General features: G+C 36.7%; 2 protein-coding genes across 4 annotated transcripts in view; both read right to left on the reverse strand.

Annotated features, from left to right (window-relative positions):
* Positions 1-18,441, reverse strand: part of so (SIX homeobox 1 protein sine oculis) — a 52,431-nt gene extending 33,990 nt beyond the window's left edge. Inside the window, exons 1-3 of one of the 3 annotated variants that reach the window (XM_069125270.1) lie at positions 16,344-18,441; positions 12,090-12,372; positions 9,461-9,695 (exon numbers count right to left, since the gene is read on the reverse strand). In XM_069125270.1, the coding sequence (XP_068981371.1) occupies positions 9,461-9,695; positions 12,090-12,372; positions 16,344-16,631 (806 nt within the window). In that variant the 5' untranslated portion in view covers positions 16,632-18,441. The remainder of the gene's footprint in view (positions 1-9,460; positions 9,696-12,089; positions 12,373-16,343) is intronic. The other 2 variants (XM_069125269.1, XM_069125268.1) reach the window with 2 other exon arrangements.
* A 5,521-nt stretch (positions 18,442-23,962) lies between these two features.
* Positions 23,963-25,339, reverse strand: part of LOC138186432 (nucleolar protein dao-5) — a 58,722-nt gene continuing 57,345 nt past the window's right edge. Inside the window, exon 5 of the mRNA XM_069126321.1 lies at positions 23,963-24,821. Within this exon, the coding sequence (XP_068982422.1) occupies positions 24,316-24,821 (506 nt within the window). The 3' untranslated portion in view covers positions 23,963-24,315. The remainder of the gene's footprint in view (positions 24,822-25,339) is intronic.

The raw sequence follows: 25,339 nt of genomic DNA on the forward strand, positions 1-25,339 counted from the left end.
TTCGATGAATCTCAGGGCGAATGGTTTCGCTGGTTCCTGTATTTATTCATCGATACTTGTTGGCGGTAAGGAAAACGAGCCAAAGAGCCAAACGGAAGAAGCAAAACGTCTGGACAGCACGTAGGGACCACGTCTGCCTCTTCCGGCTTTATTTATTTTCGGCGGCGAAATGTTGTTCTTAACCTTTCGACCAGGCGAACGAGTTATGTTGCTCGGCATTTTCGAAGATTAGAAGGCGTCTGAAAGAGAAACAGCTCTCTTCCATCGACAGGATGATGATATTAGTCAGGGCCAGGGTATAATAACCACCACCGCTTTAACCTGTTAACTGACTGGTTTCTAAATCGAAAGCATTCTCCGCGTAACAGAGTTGAAACTGAACCCCCTTGTTACGTGTTTGCAGGGTGCAGATTGAGGCAGGTTACGTTAATATGGAAGAAATGTGTAAAAAAATATTTAACTAGCTTTGCTGGTAATTTCGTTTAATTTCACGAATCACATAGAAACGTTATGATAGTAAAAATATCATATATCCAGTGAGACGTTACGTGGTATGATAACGCACCACCTTTCGAAAAGGTAAACACATAATGAAACGTAGTGAAAATAAGAACAACAAGGTACGCGTAAATGAAAATAAAAATGTTTATATTTCTAGAAATGATATATTTAACTGTATTTCTAAGAATTTCTATCTGAAATATATGTTACTTATATATTTATGCTGATACATTACTTATACATTTGTAACAAATCACAATTGAATTTCTGAGCAGCGATAGAGGATTGATAAACGCGAATTCATTTGTTCTAGTTTGTGCTTTCTGTATTTGTACAGAATCAGTTGTATTGTAATTATAATCGCGTAATTAAATTATTACATGCCAGATGTAACGATAACCAGAATTACGTACGAGAAAAGCAACTAAAATCGAGCCGACGTAACTGGAGACTCTGTGGTTTAATAATTAGCCTAAATACACTCCGCTGATAGCCAATACAATAACAAACAAATAAAATTTATATATACAACCCAACCTCGTATTAATAAAGCATTACATCACATGGCGTGATATAGAGGTATAGATGAATTATCTTATAGCTATTAGATATAAATCTTACTCGTCCTTTCAGGTAGTTAACAGGTTAAGTGACGTGCGTAGCACAGAACAGCGTTCTCAAGAGAAAAAAAAAAAAACAAAGAAAAACATTGTCGTGGCACGTGCGGGAGAGAGTGAAGTTTATTTTCATCCGCTCGTGGCGAAGAGTGCCAGGGCACAATGCAACGAAGAGACACCAGGCGCTGGATCTCTCAACGGCAGAGTTTTATGTCCAGGAAGAGACACACGGATATTTCAAGAGTGGCTCGTAGCGATTTATGGCGTCAAGTTTAGTGACGAGAGAGACAGAGAGAGAGAGAGAGAGAGAGAGAGAGAGAGAGAAAACCACAAGGTGAACTAAGTTTCACAATTTCAGAGTCTATTTTCTTTTTAATTTCACAGAGGCAAGAATACTAGGAAGATGAATCGTAACAAGTGTGTTATTAGGAAGATATAACCAACGTACTGTAATAATTCAAATTTGATTATTATCGATTTAGAGTTTGAAACGTTGAATCGAAGATTCAAAGAGTGTTTGGATCGTAGCGTCGCAGGCGCCAATGCTACGTGGAAATAGATGAAAGTTTAAAACCAGAAGATCGGACGAGAGACTACAGGAAATTCTGTAACTGTAAGCTCATTCTAACGCGAGATCAAAATCAAAGAGTACTTGTAGAAAACGCTGTAAATGGGAAAATTGCAAGATTTCGATTTTTTATTGAAAAATGTTCTACGTGCCAATGAGGATACCATGGTATAAAATTGAAGCGCAATTTAAATAATATCATTAATAATAATGACTAGAATATAATGTCACAACGTCGCCTTTATAGAAAAGCAGATAAAAGTACCAATAAATTATTAGTCAATTGTTTGTTGACTTTTGTCTATGCCATCTGAATGGAACATGGAGTTTTCTTTACAACTAAGAGATGTACTATATATACAGGTTTTCCTACAGATACAGCTTATATACAGCTTTTCCCGTTCACGAATTTCCATTACATTAATACATAATTTTTCTTTTCCTCGCGAAAAATCTGTTTCTTGGCGCTCACAGCATTTTCTACAGATACGCCTTTCTTTTCCAACAATTTCCGCTACATTAACGCATAAGTTTTCTTTTTGCTCCTGACAAACTTGTTTCTTGCCACTCACAGCGTTTCCTACGAGAACTCTTCGATTTACAAAATATCGAAACCAGAGACTCAAATGTAAGAAACAACAAATTAAAAAAAAAGAAAAAAAAGGATTGCTTCCAAAAGCTAGGAGCATGGAAGATTCGGCATAATCTCGGATTAGAGACAAGTACGGTGAATCTTTAAATGACCGAAGCTTCTGGATTTCATGGTGAAATCATATATTTTTTTTATTATTGTTATTATTTAATTTGTACTTTACAATTTGTCCAGTTAGACATTTAGTAAATTTTTCTAACTTAATTGCTAAATAACATGTGGATGGCTACACCCAGCAGGATACCATCTTCGAGTTTGACTATTTTATTTCTTTAGTGAGGTCAGTGGGGTGTTTTTTTTTTAGTCTTCTTTCTATGAGAGTTTTGCTCGCTTCAGCAGCCAGCTCAAAATTACTGAAAATTCTCAATGCGAGAATTGATTGTAAATATCAATAAAAAAAAAAAAGCAGCCAGCTAGTTTAGATGTGATATTCTTCTACGTACCTACCGATTTCTTCTTTGACCATTGGTATTAGATCACATATATGTATAAGTCCGCCGATTTTTCTACAGCTGCGTGCTCTTCATCTCATTGGAAAATTTAGATTCTTGAACAAGCGCAGAGTGAAACCGTGTCGTACCTCGAACTTGAAACTGTGTCTTGTAGCTTAAACTTGAAACTGTGTCTTGTAGCTTGAACTTGAAACTGTGTCTTGTAGCTTGAACTTGAAACTGTGTCTTGTAGCTTGAACTTGAAACTGCCAACGGTGGCCACAAGAAGAAGCGCGGTTATTATGGGCCGTTGTTGACAGCCTTGACAATTCGGTAGACTGTCGCTAATTGTAACCCTTGGAGCCGCCAAATATTCCCGAAGATAGCGGAGCATAGTTTGTCAGAACTTCGAAATTCCAGGAACAATGATCGACGGCTCGATGATGACACGGCCGGGATGCAAAAAGTTAAGACTACGGTACGCCGAGTGAGGCAAAAGCGAATATTGCCTGGAATCTAGAATTTTGTCTTAGAGTTTCTCGCCTTTAGAATCGTTCTAGACAAAGTGTATACTTAAAAATAAAATTGGTTATTATTATAATCATCGTTAAAAGAAGGCGATTATGACGCTATTGTTCTTCGTCTATAATCATTTAATATTGGGTTGGCAACTAAGTGATTGCTGATTTTGTCATTAGATGGTATTGACAAAAGCCGCAATCACTTAGTTGCCAACCCATACATATTTGTTATTTTATTTTTTCAATAATTTAATAATATAATAAGTTCGTCTCCCATAAATTAATATGTAAAGTAATTATACACTATTATTAGGCGATGTATTCTACATGAAAGAATTCGAAATAAACGATGAAAATTTAGAGTACAGAATGTGAAGTATATTGAAACGATAATCGTTAAAATACGACTAGCGCTGTGATTTCTGCGGGCGCCGAGTAGCGACTACCGGAATTCGACATTTTCTAAGCTTTAAACAAGTATCAGAAACTGATTGAAATTCTTTGCGTAGAACAAAACTTCACTTCTAACTTTATTACGAATGCTGTTATTTTTCATTCCTACGTTCTACTATTTCAATTCTAATCTTCATTTTTTATACTTTGATATCAGATTTTGCGCCAAAGCTTTTCCAGTTTTTCTACAATTTTTCCATAAAACAATTAGTAAATAAGACTAATTTCCAATTTCTTTATATACTTGTACCTTTGTATAAAAAGTTTCCGCTAGAAAAAAGTTTATGAGTAATAGAAAAGAATTTAAAAAGCGAATAGTTTCCAAATTTTTTCATATAAGCATATCTCTCCATAAAAATATCTCACTAGAGAAGAATAAATAAGTAAGAAATTAAGATGGTGACAGATAAATAATTATCGAGAAACCGAGCAAAGCAGAATTCCATCAGCTTCTACTGTTTCAAATCTAATTTTCATTTTCCATATTTCGTGGCAAAAATTTTCCAACTTTTCTATAATTTCACAAAGAATTCATAAGTAGTACATACGTCAAAATTAATAAATAAGAATAATTTCTATACAAATGTATATCGCCCGAAATATTATTCACCAGAAAAAAGTTAACAAACAAATAATTTCTCTATAAAAATGTATTTTTCCATAAAAAAACCTGGCTACAAAAGAACAAATAAATAATAAAAAAACCAGGCCGCGAAGAGCGAATAATTATGGAAAATTCGAGCGAGACAAACTTTGTCCGAGTTCTTCGACAAACGATCCGGGGCCTCGACAAGCTGATGTAAATTAAAGTTGGATGACGCGCGCAGGGGCGGAAACGTTAGCGGTATCGCGGGCCCCACGAGACTGGGGCGTCTCGTGGGCGTCGGCGTCGGGCAAAAAACGTCAAACTCCGGAATGCATACGGTGTATACCCTTCTCTCCCCTGGGAGCTCTTATCGAACGATTTAACCAGCTCGTTTACACGTGATCCATACACATAATGCACAAACGAAGAACAGACGATTTATTCAAAAGGCTCGCGTGACTCGAAACTTGCAGTTCGGAAGGCAATAACCTTCGACAACTTCATTCTGTCTGTAAATTTTTCCATAAATTCCGGTTATTTTCCGGGCGTTAATTCACGGGGGTATTGGCAATTTAAATCTCCGTTCACTTATGAATCTCAAGGTATTTCAGTTTGTTGATGCAAGTCAGTTCATATTGAATAAACCGAAGTGCTCACTAACACAAAGATTGTACGTGCAACGTGATGACAGAATAATTGAGAAAAAGGGAATTATTCCTTAAAATAGTACAGAATACTTATAAAAATTCAATATCATTGAATTTGTACATATTATTGAATTAAAGCCATGTATACTTTTAGAGATACTTCGATAAAGCCAAAGTTAATTTGTACACGTAGTTAATTTCGAAACAATTTGTCTATCAAAAATATACGACGTACTATAGCGGAATAATTGAGACTTAAAAGATACTTTCGTAGTATAACCCGAATTACAATATTATATATCCAGAAACTTTCGCCCTCAATTATTTCCTCTGACTAAAATTGTTACTATCGTAAAAGAATTTGGTAATATTTCAATCTCCGATAGAGTCAACACACGGCTAGAGAATATTCCGGTAACTCTTGGCAGCCGCCACGCGTGTCGCCAAAGAGGAAGATATTCGAGAGCGCGGATGGAATTGCGTGGAACAAAAGAGGTGCAGATAACGAGCAGACGGCGCCGTCCGAAATCTCGCGATCAGCATCTTTTTCTCTTATCGTCCCTTTGTGTTCCTACGATCCGTGCGCACGTTCGGTTACCGGACACCGGTCACAGACAACGTTTAGCATGACGTTTTTTTGCTGATCGACAGTAAATGTCGAAGCAAAAATTAAAAAAAAAAAAAGATCAAAAGTAAAGGAAGAAAAAGAAAAAAATAACGATGACTCTTGGTCAGCTTCGTTAGAACGGAGATCGTATCTTCGTGTCAATTTTGTTCTTTGCATATTAGTCGAGGCCTCATCTTCCAATATGTTCTTAAACTTTTTGTATCCTTTTTAAATTTCGTAAAATCACTATACCTATTAGTATCATATCTTATTTTTGACTGTGTATTGTTATTATTAGACTGCTTATGTAAATTAATATTTGTATTAGGAATACAAGAAACATAGAATTTAAGTAAAGATTCCTTTCGGTCGTGATATGCTTCGAATATTTTACATTATTTTTCATATTGTACGCATACTGTACATCTTTAAATTTTTCATAGATGCGTAAAAATCTATGGTCTAGTTATTATCGATATTATATTCTTTCATTCAAAATATGCAACGTGTTGCTAAACGAAATGGGGAAATCTTCCTTATCGGTCGCCAGTCTGTTAATAAAATCTGAGTCGACGTGTTCTAAGTTTTAAGTTCTAAGAGAGTTAACAGACGGCTGTGTCTTTAGATACAGAGTCAGAAAGAAAAGATTCATCTGATTACTTGGATGGCTCAATTAATAAAGTACTCTCTCTGGTTTAGACAACGTAGACGAAGAAGACCGTGCTCAATTGAATTATCCTTTCTCTTCCTACGATAATTCACGTTCGCGACAAATCTTATTTGGAGGTAAAATTTTGATGTATCGCATTATGACCTATCTCGATGGATCGCTACCGAGATACGACACCTAAAGGGCTTAAATTTTCATCTACGAAAAACCAGACAATCACACTCGAGATTATTTGTCTGTTTCAACAAAATTCATTTAATAGTGGATAGACTTTTCATTTGAAAAACTCTTACGATATATAAGTATTCATTCAGCTCGTCTTTAGTTTCATGTTACACTACTGGGTAATTGGGATGCAACCTTGGTGATTGAGACTCGACGATAAATTCGACCGAAACGAAAATACAAGAGCGGAGCTAGAACATTTCGGGGAATTAATGACTCACGTGTGCTCCCACTGAAACTGCGCGACGAAGAGTAAAAAGGGAAGGAGAGGAAAAAAGAAAAAAAAGAAGCGGTTAACGGTGCGTGGCGATAAGAATTGCTTGTCTAAGCGGTGCAATCCGTGCCGCTTGTTTACGTTTCGCGCTGCCTCCTAGTCTCTTTGCAAGATAAAGTTGGCTACCCTGCACAACGAACCAAGATGACGGACTATGAGTCAAAAGACAAAAATCGTATTCCGTCATGGAATTGTTTCGTCTAAATTCAAATGACCCAACCTCTGTCAAAGATACTCAATGCCTCGAGCTCATCGTTAGTGTATTTAATCGCCTCGTTTATACATATACGCAATGAGAAAAAGTAAAAGAACGAGCAATGATCTTAAAAAAAAAAAAAAAAAAAACAACGACATCGAAATACAATACATCCACCGATTTTCCACCAATGAAAAGGAAGAATATTCTCATAAAAGATATAATGTATATTTTTTCTAATGAAAAGAAGTGAAAGTGCAACGATGATCTCAAAATCGTTCAGTACCAACTCGATATTCCATCGATGGGGTGTACAACGAATTACGTATAGGGAAAGCATGGGAGGGTGATATGGATGCTTTGTAGGATTTCCTGTAATTAATATGCCGCGAATGATGCCATGCGTATCCACGATACCCCCAAAGCCATCGGATAGGACTATAGGATCCACCACCGCGCCTCTATATCTCTCTCTTTCTTCCCCTCTGACGTCTCTCTGTCTACCTTTCTATTTCGCTCTGACCTTCTGTCTCCGTTCATGGGAATACACAGAAGCCATAAGAAATTCGATACGTTCCCCGTGGCGTGACACGGCTGTGTACTGGACTGGGCCTCGCCACGGTGGTGCTTCCCACTTCCTCCCTCGCGAAATTCTCGGCGAGGAGGAACGCTGTCTATCCTGGCCATGATTCGCATCGATGGACTCACCAAAATCAAGGGAACAACGACTGGTTTTCTTTCTTTTGTGTATTTGTCGCATCCGACCACGTCTACTCGATTGCGTCTCAGTCTATTCGTTGACCATCATGAATTTCTTACATCAAAGTTTTCTAGCCTTTTTTAAGTCGTACAACTTTCCTGTGATAACCAAATAAATTGTGACTTTCTTCCCTTATTACATGTGGTACATATATACCCCTATATAATTTATATTATATGTATCCCTTATATACAAGAACAATTTTAATGAAATCTGCAAAATTTAGTTCTAATCTAATATTTAATTGGTGCTAAAAATCTTCAACTAAAAATGACCACGGCAATCCTCTATTTCGCGGTCCACAAGTTAAGAACTTTGGTTAAAACGGAAGTTGAAGATTCTTTACTTTAATATATTCACCTATTCTGTGTCTATTTCTCTCGGTTATCAAGTTGGTTGATTGCATGTATCTAATTGTAAGTTGAAGCTTCTTTTCAGCGAAGAAGATGAAGAACATGAGAAGGTTCTTGTTATCAGTTACAATATCACGGAAATAGAAAATTATGATACAAGAGGAGGACATAAAAATTGAACATATATTGCCACGCGGTTTCAAGGGAGCGTATTATAACGGTACTTAAATTGTTCCGAGTAGTGGAGAATTTTAACTCTTTCCGGTTAAGAAGCAAAATGGCGGTAATGAGGATCTTACGATTAAGCGGTTCGACAGATCATGTTACACTTTGAACGAGGTGTTCGTTTCGGATCGAAAATTACAGAGCTCCAGCGTGAACAGAACGGAAAAGTTAACGTCCATATAATTAAATTCGAGGACAATCTAGAAGTAACAACGGAAAAAGAAAAGCGTACACGTAAGAACCCTTATTTTATCGATAACCAGACAACGTGTTCTTACAGTGTAAATTATAAAGGTACTGGGAGAAGTTAAGATACGATAAACAAAAAGCGGATCACAAGACGAGAGAGAAATGCATCGCTAGTATCGCTACTAACGTTACGTAGTTATGAGGCCGTCTTCGAGTTTGCTCGGTCGTTTCTAAAATCGGATGTAGAGCAACGACCTTCCAAACAACATGAAACTCCTACGCTTGCGCCCTCCATGGATTCCACGGATATCAGCTCGGCCACTGTCGATTAACTTCTTCCAACAAGGCCATCCAAGAAAAGATATATAGTAAAATATGTACATATATCCAGACCGAGATATTATTATGGCAACAATTATATCACCACCGGCATTCCTCGTGTGTTTCCTTCCTCTCTTTCCTCCGCTTCAAAACAAGCAGACGTGTCTGGCGTATCCCGATATTTGGTTATTAGAAGGAGGTTATGTAACTTCCTCTTCGAAATGTCCGAGATGGAAACCCCTTATTCATGAGCTAATTTACACGTTCATCATGTGTACGCGTAAATTTGTCTGTTTATAAAGCGTCTTAATAACTGTAAGTAACACACCGTTGCGTGAGTAAGAGCTTTCAAATTTCCCGCCTGACTGATGATACATTTCAACGGTTTATTACTAGCATTATCTGTTTACTCGGTCGGGTAAGATGAATAAGGTATCGGATGTTTTAGCAGGAACAAAGACGATGACGGTGTATAAAATGTCAACGTTCTAAATGGTTTTGACCTCTCAAAGGTTACTATGCGGAAAAGACTATTCGAAGTAGAAGACCATAAAAATATTTGATTCAGAGATACTTATGAGTACCGTCTGGCGCTTTTTAACACAAAGCATAGTGTTATTAAGATAGGATTAATGTTAGAAATCTTAAGGAAGGAGATAAATACCTGTGTTCAGCTGCACGATCCCTTTGTCTTCGGTTCTTGAACCAGTTGCTGACTTGCGTAGTGGTGAGGCCCGTGCTCTCTGCCAATTCTCGTTTCTCGCGAGGTGAGGGATAGGGATTGGTGGCGTACCAATCCCTCAGGACGCTCCTGGATTTCTCCTTGAAGCAGTAAGACGTCTCCTCGCCGTCCCAAATTGTACGTGGCAGTGGAAATTTGCGACGAACGCGATATTTTCCTGTAATTCAAACATTTTTGGTCAATTTTGTAAATAAAATATTTCAAATAAATTTACATTGCATTAATACTAACTTCACTACTACTAGGGATAACCTCTACAATCTTCGTTATACCTAAATTCTAGTAATAAGCTACTACTGTAATCTTTTTTTAAATATCACTACTTTTAGGACTTTTATGAATTTTTCTTGTTCATAAGCAAGATTAAACGCAGCTATCATTAATTACAACGAAGCAAATCCCCCATGAGGGTTACACGATATATACGAATAACAGTAAACCTCTGAATTACGAGAGGATATTTTTAAAACGACGCAACTGTGATGCACGCACGGCGTGGTTCGATTTTATTTCCGTCGTTTGATCTACAAATATCGTGCATTGTTTTGCATTCTCTTTCGGCTATCAATTGCCATCGATACAGGGACCACGAGAACCAAACACATAAACAAAAGCTTATATTTCCAAGATTTTTTAAAAATACCTTTCTGGCGTTTCGTTAACGATATAATGAATTTACAGTCGTGTGCAAAAGTTTTCAGTTAGATAGACTTTTCACTTTATATTACAATAGCGGTACTCAAAAATTTTTTTTATTAATTGTTTACACAATTATTTATTTTTACATTGGGTATAAAGCCAATTATCCTTACCAATCCCGCAAATATTTAATACTAGCTAAAATTTAAAAAATCGAACAAATGCATCTGAGCGGGTATTATTCACATCACTGTAAACAAATTAAACCATTTAATAATTAAAGCAAATTTATATAAAAAGGAAGAAGGAAACTACCATTGGTGACTGGCTTTAAAAAATTTTCGGTCCAGCCATAAAGACCAAACCTAAGTACGCTAAAAAAACCATGGCTAGCAATGATGTCGTAGAATATGGCGAAATATTCTAACAAAGCAGCCGGAAATCTTTACAGCTTCGTGTCATACGGGGGGTGGAGTAAAATTTCTCTTTTTGCTTTCTGGTTTTAGCAGACATACAGAGAGAAAAGAGGAGAGGGGAAAAGGGATCAGATGACACATATTGGTTCACAAAAGTAAATAGAAAGATCTAATTAGAATGTCAGCTCGTTAAACTCGCCTTCATCCCTGTTTACAATGCGCGACAGAAATAAAGCTTGCAGGCCTCGGGCGCGAAATTGCGGCGCGAGGCTTGTTCCTTCGTGAGATGTTTCCTTTCCGGCGCTATTATAATCGCCAATAAATTAAATCCTGCGTTGTTACACGGTTGATTCGTATTTTTAAACTCACTCGTATCATCGATGCTTAAGTGAGATCACGAAACATCGAGAGCAACAACGAACGAGAAACATTCGAAAACATTCCTTCGCAATGATATACTAAAACATACATTCAACTATAGAAGATAAAAATAAGTTATGTTTTACGTGTCGAAACTGTGTAAAAAAGGTACTGAAGAAGTTAGATTTCGTATTCTATACGTTAGACTGCTGAGTTGTCACGTGTCCAATATGGCCGCCAAAACAGTTTAAGAAATGTCATATGTTTTAGCTCTTAGGTAACTGTGACAAAATGAACTCAATGTTAGATATATTTTATCTAAATATCAGTTGAATACTCAAGGTTCCTATATTACATTGAATTAATGTTACTATATTTTGTTAAATAAAATAACAGCACAGAGTTTTGTATTCAATTGTAAAGTACCTAGAAATATATTTTCTAAAGTTATGAAATGCTATTAATACTCAAGGATATGTTTATTAATAGAATAGACAATCAATACAAGAAACATATTAGTAGATATAGATTATAGATGACTACAATGCGATTAATCCATTAAGGACCAAGCAATGGTTTATTATCATAATGCTAAAAATATCCCAATATCTTTAAATATTATACAATTGTAGAATCTAACTGGACGAAATAGTGACAAAAAAGGTATTACGCGAATTCTTGGAATTCCTTTACATAGTCACAATGTTGAAAAATGGATTTGATAATGTAAGATGATTGAAAAAAAATACTGCAAATGAAATGTTACGTTAATTCAACGTTGGCCCTCAGTGAGTTAAACTAAAAACCCGAAAACTACAATAAGCAAATAAACAACATATAGGTTAGCGTTTATATAATCTTAAAGATCAATTCATTTTGAACGAGAGGTTAACCTCGCACTTTAATTTAGGTAACTACAATGCAATTGAACTGGAAACCAGGAGCTATAGTTACAGAATAAATAAACAACATATTATGCTTCAGTGCCTTGAGTCATCAATTAATTTTAGACAAACGAGTAACCTTCTACTTTGAAAGATAGCACATAGTACCCGTGTATCTTTCATATTATTCATATCATATTTCAGATTAGACGACGCATATTTAAATTAATTTGAAGAAAATCTTATACTAACCGACTGCACCAAGAGGCCTTCCTCTCAGTCTCTCGGCCTCTATGTAATGAGCCTTGAGCCAGAGAGCTTGCAGTTTTTGATGATTGTGCGGACTGAACGTATGACTCTCAAGGATCCTGTACAACTCCTTGAAGTGGCCCCGATGGAAGGCGACAATTGCCTTGGCTTTCAGCACGCTCTCATGGCGATGCAACCTAGTGCACGCCGGCAGGGACCATAGAAACCTGCCGAGCCTCTCCACGGAGCCTGCTTGTTGGAGAACCTGGACAGACGACACCATCGCCTTGAAGACGATAGACAGGGGGGGCACACTGTTAGTCGGCAGAACTCATCCCGATCTCCTCTTATTCTAGTGTATCTTGTATGTTTCTCAATCGTAATTATTTCGTCTCGTATCTATTTCTTTTCGCGAAAAGGGTAGTTTTATCTTTTTCTCTTTTCCATAAATACAACCGTAGATAAAGATCTGGGGATGGCATGCTGTTCATTTATCGAGGAAGATCACACTTTGATAAATTCATCGATACGTAACGGTGGCGTTCGAGTTTCAATTTCAAATCGATTCAAGGAAATTCGAAATAATTTGAACGTAATTCGATGCTTAAAATTCTTAAAATTCTTGAGTTGTTAATGTTTCGATAAATCCTGAAAGTCTTGATAGATTTCATGATCATTATAGGAAGAATATTTCCTATATCTTAGACTCTTTATATCAGATATACAAGAAATCTACTAAAATTTTCAAGTCTTACCAAAATTTTAACAACTCGACCAGAATATACTAATATACTATCTTTCAAAAATTTCAAGTATCGAATTGCGTTCAAAGTGATTCGAATTTTTCGCAACGTACAAATATTCAAAGCGATCGAAATGTTTGAAAGCACATCGCTATTGATATGCCCTTTTCACGAGCTATCCTCCGATGCCAAGACTCGTAACATGTAAAGAACAAAATAAAAAAAGAAGAGAACACCGTAAAATTCTCATTACACATGAGCATTAAATTAAAAAGGAGGGGAAAAAGATAACACGCTGTGACGGAATCGATACTCGATTGCTCATTACAGGCAAATTACCAAAAACGAGCGTCCATTAAATGCGACGGTGGTACGAGTCTCGTGCACCTGCCATGGTTACTTCTTCATTCGCGTCGCCGGGTGCCACCTAGTTTCCAAGCGCAACGCTTCTGACGAACGATTAATCACGAAATGTGTAAGAGAAATCCAGCCATATAATGAGAAACGAGCCGCGACGAAAGCCCAAGAGAAATGGCCGACAGAGAGATCTGCGATCAGACTTTAACGACGGTGTAAGAACGATTTTCGATTGGCCGACGACAAATCAAACCGACATGCCGGAGTGAACTAAACGGTTAAACGATTTCGTTCTGTCTCGTTTCATCGCGTATTTCCACCGCGAGACTCGAGGATCGATTTGTCTTCGCGCGCGCGAGAACTTGAAGCACGCGATATACACACACGGTAGCGCAAAGAAACGACCGGCACCACCCGGCGAACCGCTAAATATCGATAGATCGTTCTTTCTCGAACAAGTCGATTCACGCCGGTTATTTCGAATGATACAAGACAACTAGCGCCCACGTCTCACGGAGTTATCGCAAATTACACACGTAACCATGGTGACCGGTGATGCAACATCTCACCAGATGTCATGTATTATTACTGGACTGCTGATGTTTATATTTTTTGGGGTGGAGGGAAGAATTTGAATATACAAAATATGTAAGATATACATGTACAGAAATATAGAAACTATCTGAAGTAGAGTACTGGTTGTGATATTTAGATATTGAAAAGTACATTTATGTTTCATAAACGTTTAGATATTAAATTTGAATAAACATCAATGTATTGTATAAACATCCATAGTCGAGTATTACTAATTTCCAAATTTTAACATTAAAAATTTCAAATTAAAAATCTCAAATTTTAAATAAAGATAAATCGTTTGATCGTGGTAAATGTTTAAGATACGGAATGCTTTTAACCGAAACGATAAGTTTGAATTATTGTGAGGCACGATCGTAAATGCACTAGACTCTCTAAGCCTCTCTATTATGACGCGGGCGTAATTACCCGTTAAACGATTCCATTCCGAGCGAACAGCGGGGTCGTTTATCGAAAACGCAAAACGTAGTCATAAATTAAACGGAATATCCATGTGACGTGGGCAAGGAGTTAAACGTCTAGCCGTATACGTAACGCACTGATGGGAAAAGTGTAAATACATTAACAACGTTCCTCGCACATCCCTTCTACATACTATAATGTGCGCCCTAATTTATTAGTGGTTCATGTAATTTACATAATTTTGTAATATAAGTAAATACTTTAATACAATTAACGCTCGCACGCCCACTGTCAAATAATTACGGCTGCCACTAAAGATTTTGTATGTTTTATAGTAATTTTGAATATTTCTTCACATGCTCTATTTTTATAGTACTTTCGAATATTGCTTTCCAGAAAACATATAATTATTATAATTTGTATGTCTGGATATTTCAATTTTTATTAAAAAACAATATTTATGAACTTTCGCTCTTTCATTTTCTTTATAGGTACCTATAACTTCTGATGTCAGTACTGATTTTAATGTATGTATTGTTCAATAAGAATTTTTTTTATTATTGGACAAGTATTCCGATAAATTCCGTGTTTTTCAAAATTTTTTCTTAGCACTTGTGTATAATTAATCGAATGTTATACATTGACAAGTGTATATATTAGATACTAAGTAAATCAATATTCTTTCTAGGTTCTATCTATTTAACCATCTTCATAAAAAGATAAATTTGTATAAATATTCATAATCAACGAAATGTTTAAAAAAATATCATAAATATTATCTTAAAAATTGAAATTAGGAAAGATTATTTCTGGTCAATCAATTTTCAATTAATTTCTGTAAAGAAGTACAAACATTCACAGTCGTGCGAATGTTAAATAAACTTTTTTCAATATATATCTTCCTCCATCTTTAATTTTCGTTTGTTCCAATTTAGACAAAATGGCGATCTCGAACCAGTGCCCTGAATAAAATATTCGGAACACGTAAGTAAAATTCCGCCGCGCACATGTGGGCTGCTCGATCAGTTCAATGCGAGAGGAGCGTAAACGTCGCACACAAAACAATTTATGGTTGCAGTAAAATCGTATGAACTCCATTAGGTGTGTGACATGCAAGTGAATCTTGGCGCGCGGTGCTGTACAATGTTGTGTTCGTGGAACATGGCCCGGGAAAATAGAAAATTTCAGGGACAATTTCATCATCGCATATTCGCAACGTACGTAAATTAAACCAACGAATCCAGTTAAGCATCTTACGAACAAGCGTTTTTGCACTAGCCAAGAGTTAACTGCTATTTCATGGGTAATTTTATGAACGTTGCGAATTTTACTTCTCTATTGTTCTCGGATATACAGATAACATTCATATTTTTAAATGCTATATATTATACGAACAAATAAAATAAATTATACAGACGATTAACTCTAAAACGACGAAATTAGATATCCAGGGATTCTACGAAATTTTAACTCTCTGCTGTTTTCCTCACTTCTTCGCATTTATGATTCTTTAGACATCTTTTTTTGGAAATACTTTATTTATAAATTATATTTAATACTAAAACCAAATGTTTAACATAACTACTGAAATATACCACCCATTTTGAGCCATATAAACCTAAGAAAAACAGCACGATTAATCTTCTCCGCGGAGGTGTAAATAACATTCAAAATATTCAAGTTTCATCTTGCTAATTTACATCTTAGTTTACAAAATAGCAAAAAGAAAAAAATCACAAATTTCATAAGTTATCTAAAGAATAGCATATACAAATAAATCTTCCAAAAGTATTCATATTATTTAAAGTACCTTGATTTCTGTTCAATCGTCTAAATGGGTTAGAAACGCCTTAATTCAATTGATACTTAATTACAAAAAGGAAACAAAATCACAAATTACATTTCACTATTATCTGTCAGTACACATATTTTCTCCGTTTAAATGTTTTGTGGGCCATCAATTTTAAACGAAATTTATGTAGTATGGAACGTAATTAAGGAAACTGCACCTTGCACCCTTCCGTCGGACACTCGTTGTCCAACACCGCGCGCGGAATCTATTTTATCAATCGATCGCACATCGATTCGAAGCAAATTCAAATCTCAAATTCCAAATCTACACTCAAACACTATATCAAACATTTTTTAACTGAAAACTTACCTCACAAACACAGGCGACTTGTTCCTGAGTAAATCCAAAGCTGGGAAGTTGGCCATTGCTTCCGCTACCGCCGCCGGCGGAACTCGCAGGACTATCTTGGGGGCTGTAACTGGTTGGTCCTGTGGTAGGACCATAAGTGGTCGCCTCGACGGGTCCAGCAGCGTGTCCCGTAAGCGGCGTCGGTGTCCCCTGAGGGCTGTAATCACCGGTCGAGCCCAAAACATCAGCACCACCAGAAGAAGGTCCCATCGCACCTCCGTTTCCGGTGGTTCCTCCGTAGGCCATCATCGCATCATCTCCGGGGCCCACGGCGACCCCTTGCACTCCGTTCCCTCCACCCTCCACCGTGGACCACTTTTCTTCGGTACACTTCGTTTCACTCACTATTTTATTCGATTTTTTCTTCTATTCCTTCTACCAAGTGATATTAATCGAACAATTAGTCGATTGATTAATCACCAATAATGATTGCGGAACGCATCGATCGCTCAGCCGACGGACCAGATTTGATTCTTTCGAGAATCGTTCCGACGGCAGATATTCAGCTACGTACCAGCCACCGGCGGTGATTAACTCGTTCACGATCTTCATACCTTTCGATGGTCATCCACGATGCTCCTTCCTCAGATCCAATTTTCTTCGAGACATTTTCTTCCAGTTTATCTTCGCCGTGTTGCGATTAAACTTCAATCAACACGATCTTTTAATCGTGTATTTTAGTTTCTATTATACGTAACGCTATAGAAATTGTTTTTTTTTTTGATTTGACAATTCTAATCTAGATCCGACATGCAGCCAATGCGTGCCTTTTAACGAAGAGAAAGCAGACTATAGGATAATATATTAGGTTCAACGAACGAACACGTTGTTTTGATTGTATCGATTAGTCGAAAACAATAGTTATAAAAAGTCTCTTTCGATGTACCTCTATCGATATATGACCGGTCCGTCTACTTAAAGTGGTCGAGTATACTTTTCAGTTTTGATCGAGTGGAGAGTACATATGATAATACAAAAGAAGAACGCGCCACACTTGTGACTGTATAAACGCGTCAGAATATGCAGGAAGGAGATATTTTTAGGCTACCGCTTGGTAGAGAGTTACTGCAAGCACGAGAAGCTGCCGACGAATTCCAACATGGGATGTTTCTCGTGTTACAAGAGTAAAAGAAAGGATATACTCGTTGGATATACCAAGGTGGAATAATAAAATCTCACTCTAGTTATTCTCTAATCTGCTTTGAGAGGCTGGGTGTACTGGAAACAGCGGAGAGCCTAAGGTGGACCGATTGCTTCACTTATCTCTCTCTTTTTCTATCTTTCGCGTATATGTTACATATACAACGTATTCCAACGTGTATTTCTTTATAGTCGTCTCTATCTCTATAGTTTCCCTTCGTCTTACATGTACCACGCACGATTATCTTGCGTTACTGGCCCCGACTAGATCCGATTATGGCAAGTTTCTCTTTAGAGCGCCAGGTGCGCCCTCCTTCAAGATTATTCTCCCTCTTTTCCCTTCGGACTCGCGTCTTTTCTATCTCCTCGTGTGGCAGGTTGCACCGTGAAATCCACGGGCTCGTGTTTCCGCGGCCCGTGGTAGCTGTGTATTTATAGGCGCTTAGTATACTCGCGTACGAACGCGCACTAGCTATTATTAGGACCGTGTTAAATAGTCCGTTTTCTCTGTCCTCCTCTATGTGTCTCTTTTTCGATTCTTCTTTTCTTTTTTATTTAAAACTTCTAGTAGGAAAAAAACCCTTTTGCGTATCGATTCTAGCTCTTGATTCTACTATCGAGAAACACGCGACACAATGGATGATGTAGCACTTGATTGGAACGATTCGTGAAACGCACTGTGTGTTGTTTATGTTACACTCCTAACACCTAACACTCCTTACTCGACAACACGCGACGCGTCAATCGTATAATCAGTACCAAAAACACGCACGACACCGCAAAGGGTACCAAGGATTTGCGGCGACGGAGATTGTTCGAAGAATGATAACGAAACGTCAGATTTACACACTCCCTCTCTCTCGTGACCGGGCGAAAGAGAGACGTTCTCCTACGCACGCACCAGAAGGGACTGCCGCTCCGGCGTGTTCCGAGACTGAGACACTCTGTCATGCGCAGCTAAGCGCCGATTGGCCGAGGCGTGGCCCATCTGACAGCTACTCGATCCCTCTTCTCATTGGCTGCTGGGCATGGCTACGACCACCATCCCGTCTCCTTATTGGTCGAACCTCCTATGGTAATAAATAAGCCTCATTACACCCCCGACTGCTATACCTTTCTTTATTCAATGTGAATGCAGCCGAAGAGACACGCAAGTAAATCGGACGAATCCATCCCAAAACGAACATATTTCTTTCGCGATACTCGTTAAGTTCTACGATTGACTAGATATTTAATTGTCTTCTATGAATATCTCGCACTCGACGATACACAGAACACGTGGAATTTGTTTCGGTGGAAATCGTAACCCGTATTTGGTGAAGTTCACGCAAAACGTCGTTGCGATAGCTGCAATTTCGAAATCGATCATGTCAAAACCTCTTCCTTCTGACCACTTCGGACCATGAGATCGATTCATGAATTATTGTTACAGCCAGAATATTGATTTGATGTCAGGATATCGGATGATACGAATATTTATGTTGGACGGAGGGGATACTATTTTTATTTGTCTACTATTTTTTGTTGTCGTTATTTTCATTCAATTGCTCTTTACGTTGTATGACGTTAAATGTCTTTTTAACTTATATTGGGATATAGGATGTATCATATTATAATGAATGAATACTGTAATAGTAATTTGTTAACTCATATGCTTTTCCTATTTTTCTCTACTGCTAATAACTTGTATAAACGGTTGCTTCTAAATAATAAGGTTATTACTCTTTATACGTGATAAAAGAAATAAGATGATACAGTAGATACAGAAAGTACATGTTTGTACACCATTATATTTATAGACTTTCATACTAATTAATTTAACCAAAGTATGTATATTAAATTTTGTATCATTACTACAAAAATCATTTGCATTGAAAAATAAGGGTATGTGCAAATATTTCCTGTAACAAAGGGTACATATATGTAAATATGTATTTCACTGCACATGATCAAACTAGTGCATTAGAATAATAAAACAAACATATGACGATATTGATGAACGATTCACAAATTCATGGACACTAGAAATACAAAAAGGAACCTTTCGATCTGGCACATGTCAAGGAAGTCACTTGTCAATGAATTCTTTTTCCAGGAAGTTCCGACGGCACCGTGACTAGATATTTTTTTTGTAATAACCATCGAAAGAGGCCGAGACCCATGGAAGTGACGAAAGAAGAGCAGAAGGGTTCTCGACGATAACACGTGCGAAGCTTGAGAAATGTCTCACGTCAATCAGAAAAGATAGAAAACGGTGTGTGCAAAACAAACCGCGTCCTCATTTCGTTCGAACGAAACTTTTGAAACAAGACATACCGAAAAATCTGGTTGGCAGACATTATTTTAGGAAGCAAAGCCTTGTTTTTACAAAAGTCCTCGCAGTCTGAGAAAATAAGATGTCCTTTATCCTTCACGTCATATAATCTTTCTCAAAATTGAGTATTCATCTACCAAAAAATTTTCAAAACACGACTTTGAAATATTTCACACGATTTTATGTTTATTGAGATGTATAATTACATTTTTTATAAGCTGTATATATAAAAAATAAAATGCATTAAAGAGTATTTCTTTATGTCGTAAAAAGGAGGTTATGAAAGATAGATATAAAGACTACAGAAAGAAACATATGTACATCTTAATAAGTGTTGTCATTTTGTGATTAAGAAGAAATATTTTAATATTAAATAATTAGCAATGAAAGGAACTTATTAGGTTCACTCAAAGATTGAGACAAAATATTTTAATATCTTCAATATTTAAACGTCTCAATGTTTAATATTATAGAAAATAATGTTTTTGAACAAGATATAAAAATACATGTATAACCCAAAACACAAATAAAAGGACAATTTTGTTAACATAAGATTATTTGATAACATACTTAATTTTGAATTCTTGTCATTTAAAAAATATAAATGTGATTCACTCTGTTTTTGCTGTGTAGTCTTTATATGTAAAATGTTTTGAACACTCTGTTTTCATTAAAGTGAAACATTTGTTCTCAATTAACGTATTTAATTCCTTTTTTTATCTCATTTACGGTAAATATTTATATTTCAATTTGCTGGCGGTGTGAATTCGAGATTGTATTGATGTCAGTATCACTTGCAGAGACAAACGTTTCACGACAGAGACAAACAGAATCACACGTTTTACTTTACTAACGAAACGTGTCAATATGTAGAGAACGTAAAAATGTACTCGTTGATAATCATCAAACTGCGCTAAAATTTGTGAGGTAAACCGTGGCATTGCATCAAACAAATCAGTCAAAGCTTCCCATTCTTTCTGGAAATATATAGTGTTATTTCCGTGATGAAACGCGTTACATACGAGTGTACATAGACATCAGCGACGGTAAAATATTGCGTTTCGATTCGTGTGTTACGTAAATGGAAAACAGTTATTAATGTCAACTTCTTTGCCGTGAACAGGTTCGATTCAGTTACGATGAAAAATCGATTTATGACAGTTGCATGTTTATGAACGCTAACATATGAAGAAAAATAAAAAATACTTAATAACAGAAGTTGGATAAAGTTTCACGGCAATACACTGGTATACTTAAAATGCTATACATACTGCATGAATATAGATTGACAGGACGTTTCATATTCAATAACAATAAAATTGAACGAATAATAAAAATAAATCCTGTTTCTTCCAGCATTAATATTCATCCATTGAATATAAATTGTTCTTTATATTAAATCAAACATAGTTAATATTGAACTCACCATTTTGTCTTGTGGGCTGTTTTTTCACAAAGATCTTTAATTGAAAATTTAGTTTAAATATTAGAAATAATTCATAAATAGTCATATATATATACATATATATTAACATAAGAAAATTGTCTTACAAAATTATTTTTATTAGATGAATGAATAAATATTGACTGATTGTGAGACTGAAGATTCTCATCTAGATTTGAATGATCTCGACGAAATTGACACATTTCCAGTGGTTGTATGCGGTTCTCTCCGACGGGGTGCCACCCGTGGCGTCACCATTCATCCTGGACACACGGTCGAAGCGGTTTGTGGTCCAGGAAGAAGTCGTTGACATCATAATGTGACGTCTAGATGCTTACGGCTCTCCTCGCCCCCTTTAAGCAACCGTGAAATCAACCGTTCGATCTTCTCGATGACAACTTGTTCAAAAATATCCGCGCTCATATATGTGTCCGCGTTAAGAATGATTTCTGTGTCACGTGCGGTTTTATATCTATATATTTATATATATATATCGCGTTTATTCTCATTTTATCTCAAAATATTTGGATAATTATCTTTAAGTGTTGCACTTTGTTTGATTTGTTGCGATGGATTATCAATATCCTAGATTAACGATATATCTTTAAATATTCTCTTTTATGTTTAGTATATCGTTCAGTTTGTGTTAAAGTTAAACATACATATAAATATACATACATATCTTTTGATCATTGTCTACAATTACTTACTACCTTTCTATTAAATTCTTTATTTCTCCTTTATTTTATAAAACTTTTACTGTAACAAATTTCGTTTGAACTTCTCTTAAAGAAAATATGTCTTGAACTCACCTTCTAGAAAACTGTATCGTTATAAGATAATTTAATGATCTACTTGCACTGATCCAAACTACTAGCTCGGTTTTATTCTACGGAATCGAATAAACAATTTATACGTAATTTTCCAAACATATTTCAAGTAAAACCCAGGAACTGATTCGTTTCGATTATTTCCAAATTCTACGATAGCTGCGACTTTTCGAATTCAATTTACAGATATGTAAATAATTACCCAATTACTCGTATACATATTTGTAACCGAGTGATATAATTCAATCGTAAGATGTACAAATAATCATCGTAACAATCGATGCAACGTCGAACCGTCAAATGATATAAGCGTGTGAGTGAAATCTCCCTAAAAAAAAAAAAAAAAGACGGTGACAGTTTTCAACGGCGTAAACAAGAATTTCCGATGTCTCGTGGGACGAGCCGGAAGCGGAGAAGGAACGGCGAGTACAAAGGCGCGTTCGCATTGACATCGATTCTCTTTGTCGACGAAGGCAAAGAGGCACGGAGACACGTCAAGGTACAGCGGGAAGGGAGACAGGGAAACGAAAGAAAGGAGAGAAAGGAAAAAAGAGAAGAGGAAAGGGAACGTGAAGGAAGGACGACGTGGTTGCGCAACAATGCGAAAACGCAAGAGAGCATCCAACGAAAAGCTCGTATCACGTTCCCATAAGTGGCAGAGCGCGAGGATCCCTGCAGAGACGTCCTCACGCTTTTCTCCCTTTCTCTCTTCCATTTTTCTTCTTTCTCTTTCTCGCTTGTTCCCTCTGTTTCCCTTGCCTATCTTCCTTCTTCTTTTTTTAGACAGCAGCAACGTTCGCCATACACACGTGTGTGTATACGTAGGACGTAAAAAGGGGACGTGGAGAGGCGCCAGGTATATGTATGTACTGTACGTACGAAAAATTCCATGGTGACGGCACCCTGGGTATCCCGTGGCGAGACCTGAATAACCCATAATTGCTATCCCTCCATTCACGTGCACGCCTCTGTCGTAGTAGTTCGTTCTTCGCACAAAGACGTCTCGTAACTGGCCGCGACACTCGATTCACCCGGGACGCTTTTCATTTGAAGATTGTTTGAAACGCGACTATCATCGGCCCTCGATCGCGTAACTATGTCTATTGTAGTAAACTCTGGATGATAGTTACTGGACCTGCACAGTTACCGATAGTACGCTGGAACATCGCGCGCCACAGCGAAATATACGTTTCTCACCGCGCTCGGACAAGTCAACACCACTAAATCGGTGCATTTTATTATATACTTTATAAAAGCAGAAAAATTTCAATTAATTGGGGACAATTTCAGGTAAACAATAATTGATAGTAACAAAAGAAAAAAAAATAAAAGAAAACGCGTTGATAAAGTCGTCAAAATGAGATCTTCCCGATCGGTCATGCAACGATTTACTTTAAAGTGGGGAGATCTTCCCGATCGGTCATGCAGCGATTTACTTTAAAGTGGAGAGATCTCCCCATTCGGTTGGCTAAGTGTTAAGTATCGTTATTCTATTAAAATATATGAATTGTATTTTTTGAATTAGTTTAGTTATCAGCTGTTTGCTCTATCGTTATGAAATAAAATATTCGACGATCGCGATAATGATCCAACCTCCGTTGCCGAGGATTAAAGAGCGTTTCTGTGAAATATGGAACCATGAGTTAGAGAATAGATGAGTATAGACGATGAAAAAGGGTATAAAATAATCGGTCATCGCGATAACAATGACTATATCTAAGAAAAAAGTTTGTAAAAGATCAACAACATGTTCAGTATTATGACAATTAATATTTCAGAAGTATGCAACAGCGTGGCAAAAATGTATATATTCTCTGTACCAAATAAAATAACAGTTTTGATAAAATGGCATTAGACATTAGACAGCTTAACGGAATTTTAACGTGTTCTCGTCTGTAAGAAATAAAACAAGTAATTACCTTTTATTCGCTCCAAATAAGTAACATTCCCTGTTTCGTATAACTTTGATTTTGCATACGCTATAATTTTGCTTTTTCATATACGAAGGTACATCTAAAATATGGTCTTAATATACAATGTAGATATATGTTTTGTGTATAGGTTTGCCAGTCTGGCTTTTTTCGAAGACCATTCTAAAACAACATGCAAATACAAATAAAGTAGATTTAAATATTGATTATTGATACGATTGATATGATTTGAAATTGATAGATTATCGTTTCGTCGACAAGCCAGCGGATAGTTTCAATATTTACAGTTGAACCACGAAAAGAGCCAATTTGGTGTCGATCCCGAATGAGTATCCTCTACTGGTGCATCATCTTGAGATGTATTATCCATCGAAGGTGCAATCACTGGCTCTACGTTTTCATCGTTGAAACTCCAAAAATTCCTAGTGGGCTCTGGCGAATCCGTTTCCCTATTGACTTCGTCATGATTGACGGAGTTCAAGATGGAATACGATCGATCTCGCGGAAAATTGACCAAATTGCTGCCTTGACTCATACACGTGTTCGATATAACGTTCACGAAGCTTTGTAAGGGTAGGTCAATGGACGCGAACTTTGACTGAGAGTCCTTCAGCTGTTGTTTGCAAGGGTTGGTGACACACTTTAAACCAGTCGCAGATTCCTTTTTCTTCTTGTGGTCGTTCTTTTTAACGTGCTTCTTACACTCCTCTACCTCCTTTCGTTCTCTATCCAGCCTCTCTTTCGCCGACTCAGCGGTTGTGGACGATGCCATGCATCTTTCTGCGACAATGGAATAAAATTGCGAATAAATTAATATGGAAGATTGCTATGAATAGATTGCTATTAGGATGTTTATGTCAACCGACATTTGTATAAACTAAGTTAGAGAAGCATTAGGTCGCCTCTTAGGGTTATATTTTGCGGTGTTACTTACATTAGATCACATATAATGTAATGAAAGCAAGGGAGGAGAAACTTTCAAAAGGGCCAATTTTATTCGAATAAAATACTACAAAATTTCATTGCAAAATGTGTAAGATTTCCGTTTTATCACTGCTTCATACGTTAACATATCTTGTAAACCTGCTACTATGTGATATTCTATACGTTTCATTCAAGTAAAAATGGCCCTTTCATAAGATTTATGGGAACTTCTATGGATGATTGTGTAGAATAATCTGTCAAAGTGTAATACAATAGTAACACAAAGAACATCTCTCAAAAATATTACAAACCCATAGCGACAATTGTTTTACCACGTGAATTACACTAAGATTTGTGGAACATAACGTTTTGTG

Source organism: Bombus flavifrons, chromosome 13, assembly GCF_040668555.2.
Source record: "Bombus flavifrons isolate JBK064 chromosome 13, iyBomFlav1_principal, whole genome shotgun sequence".
NCBI classification, from domain to species: Eukaryota; Metazoa; Arthropoda; class Insecta; order Hymenoptera; family Apidae; genus Bombus; species Bombus flavifrons.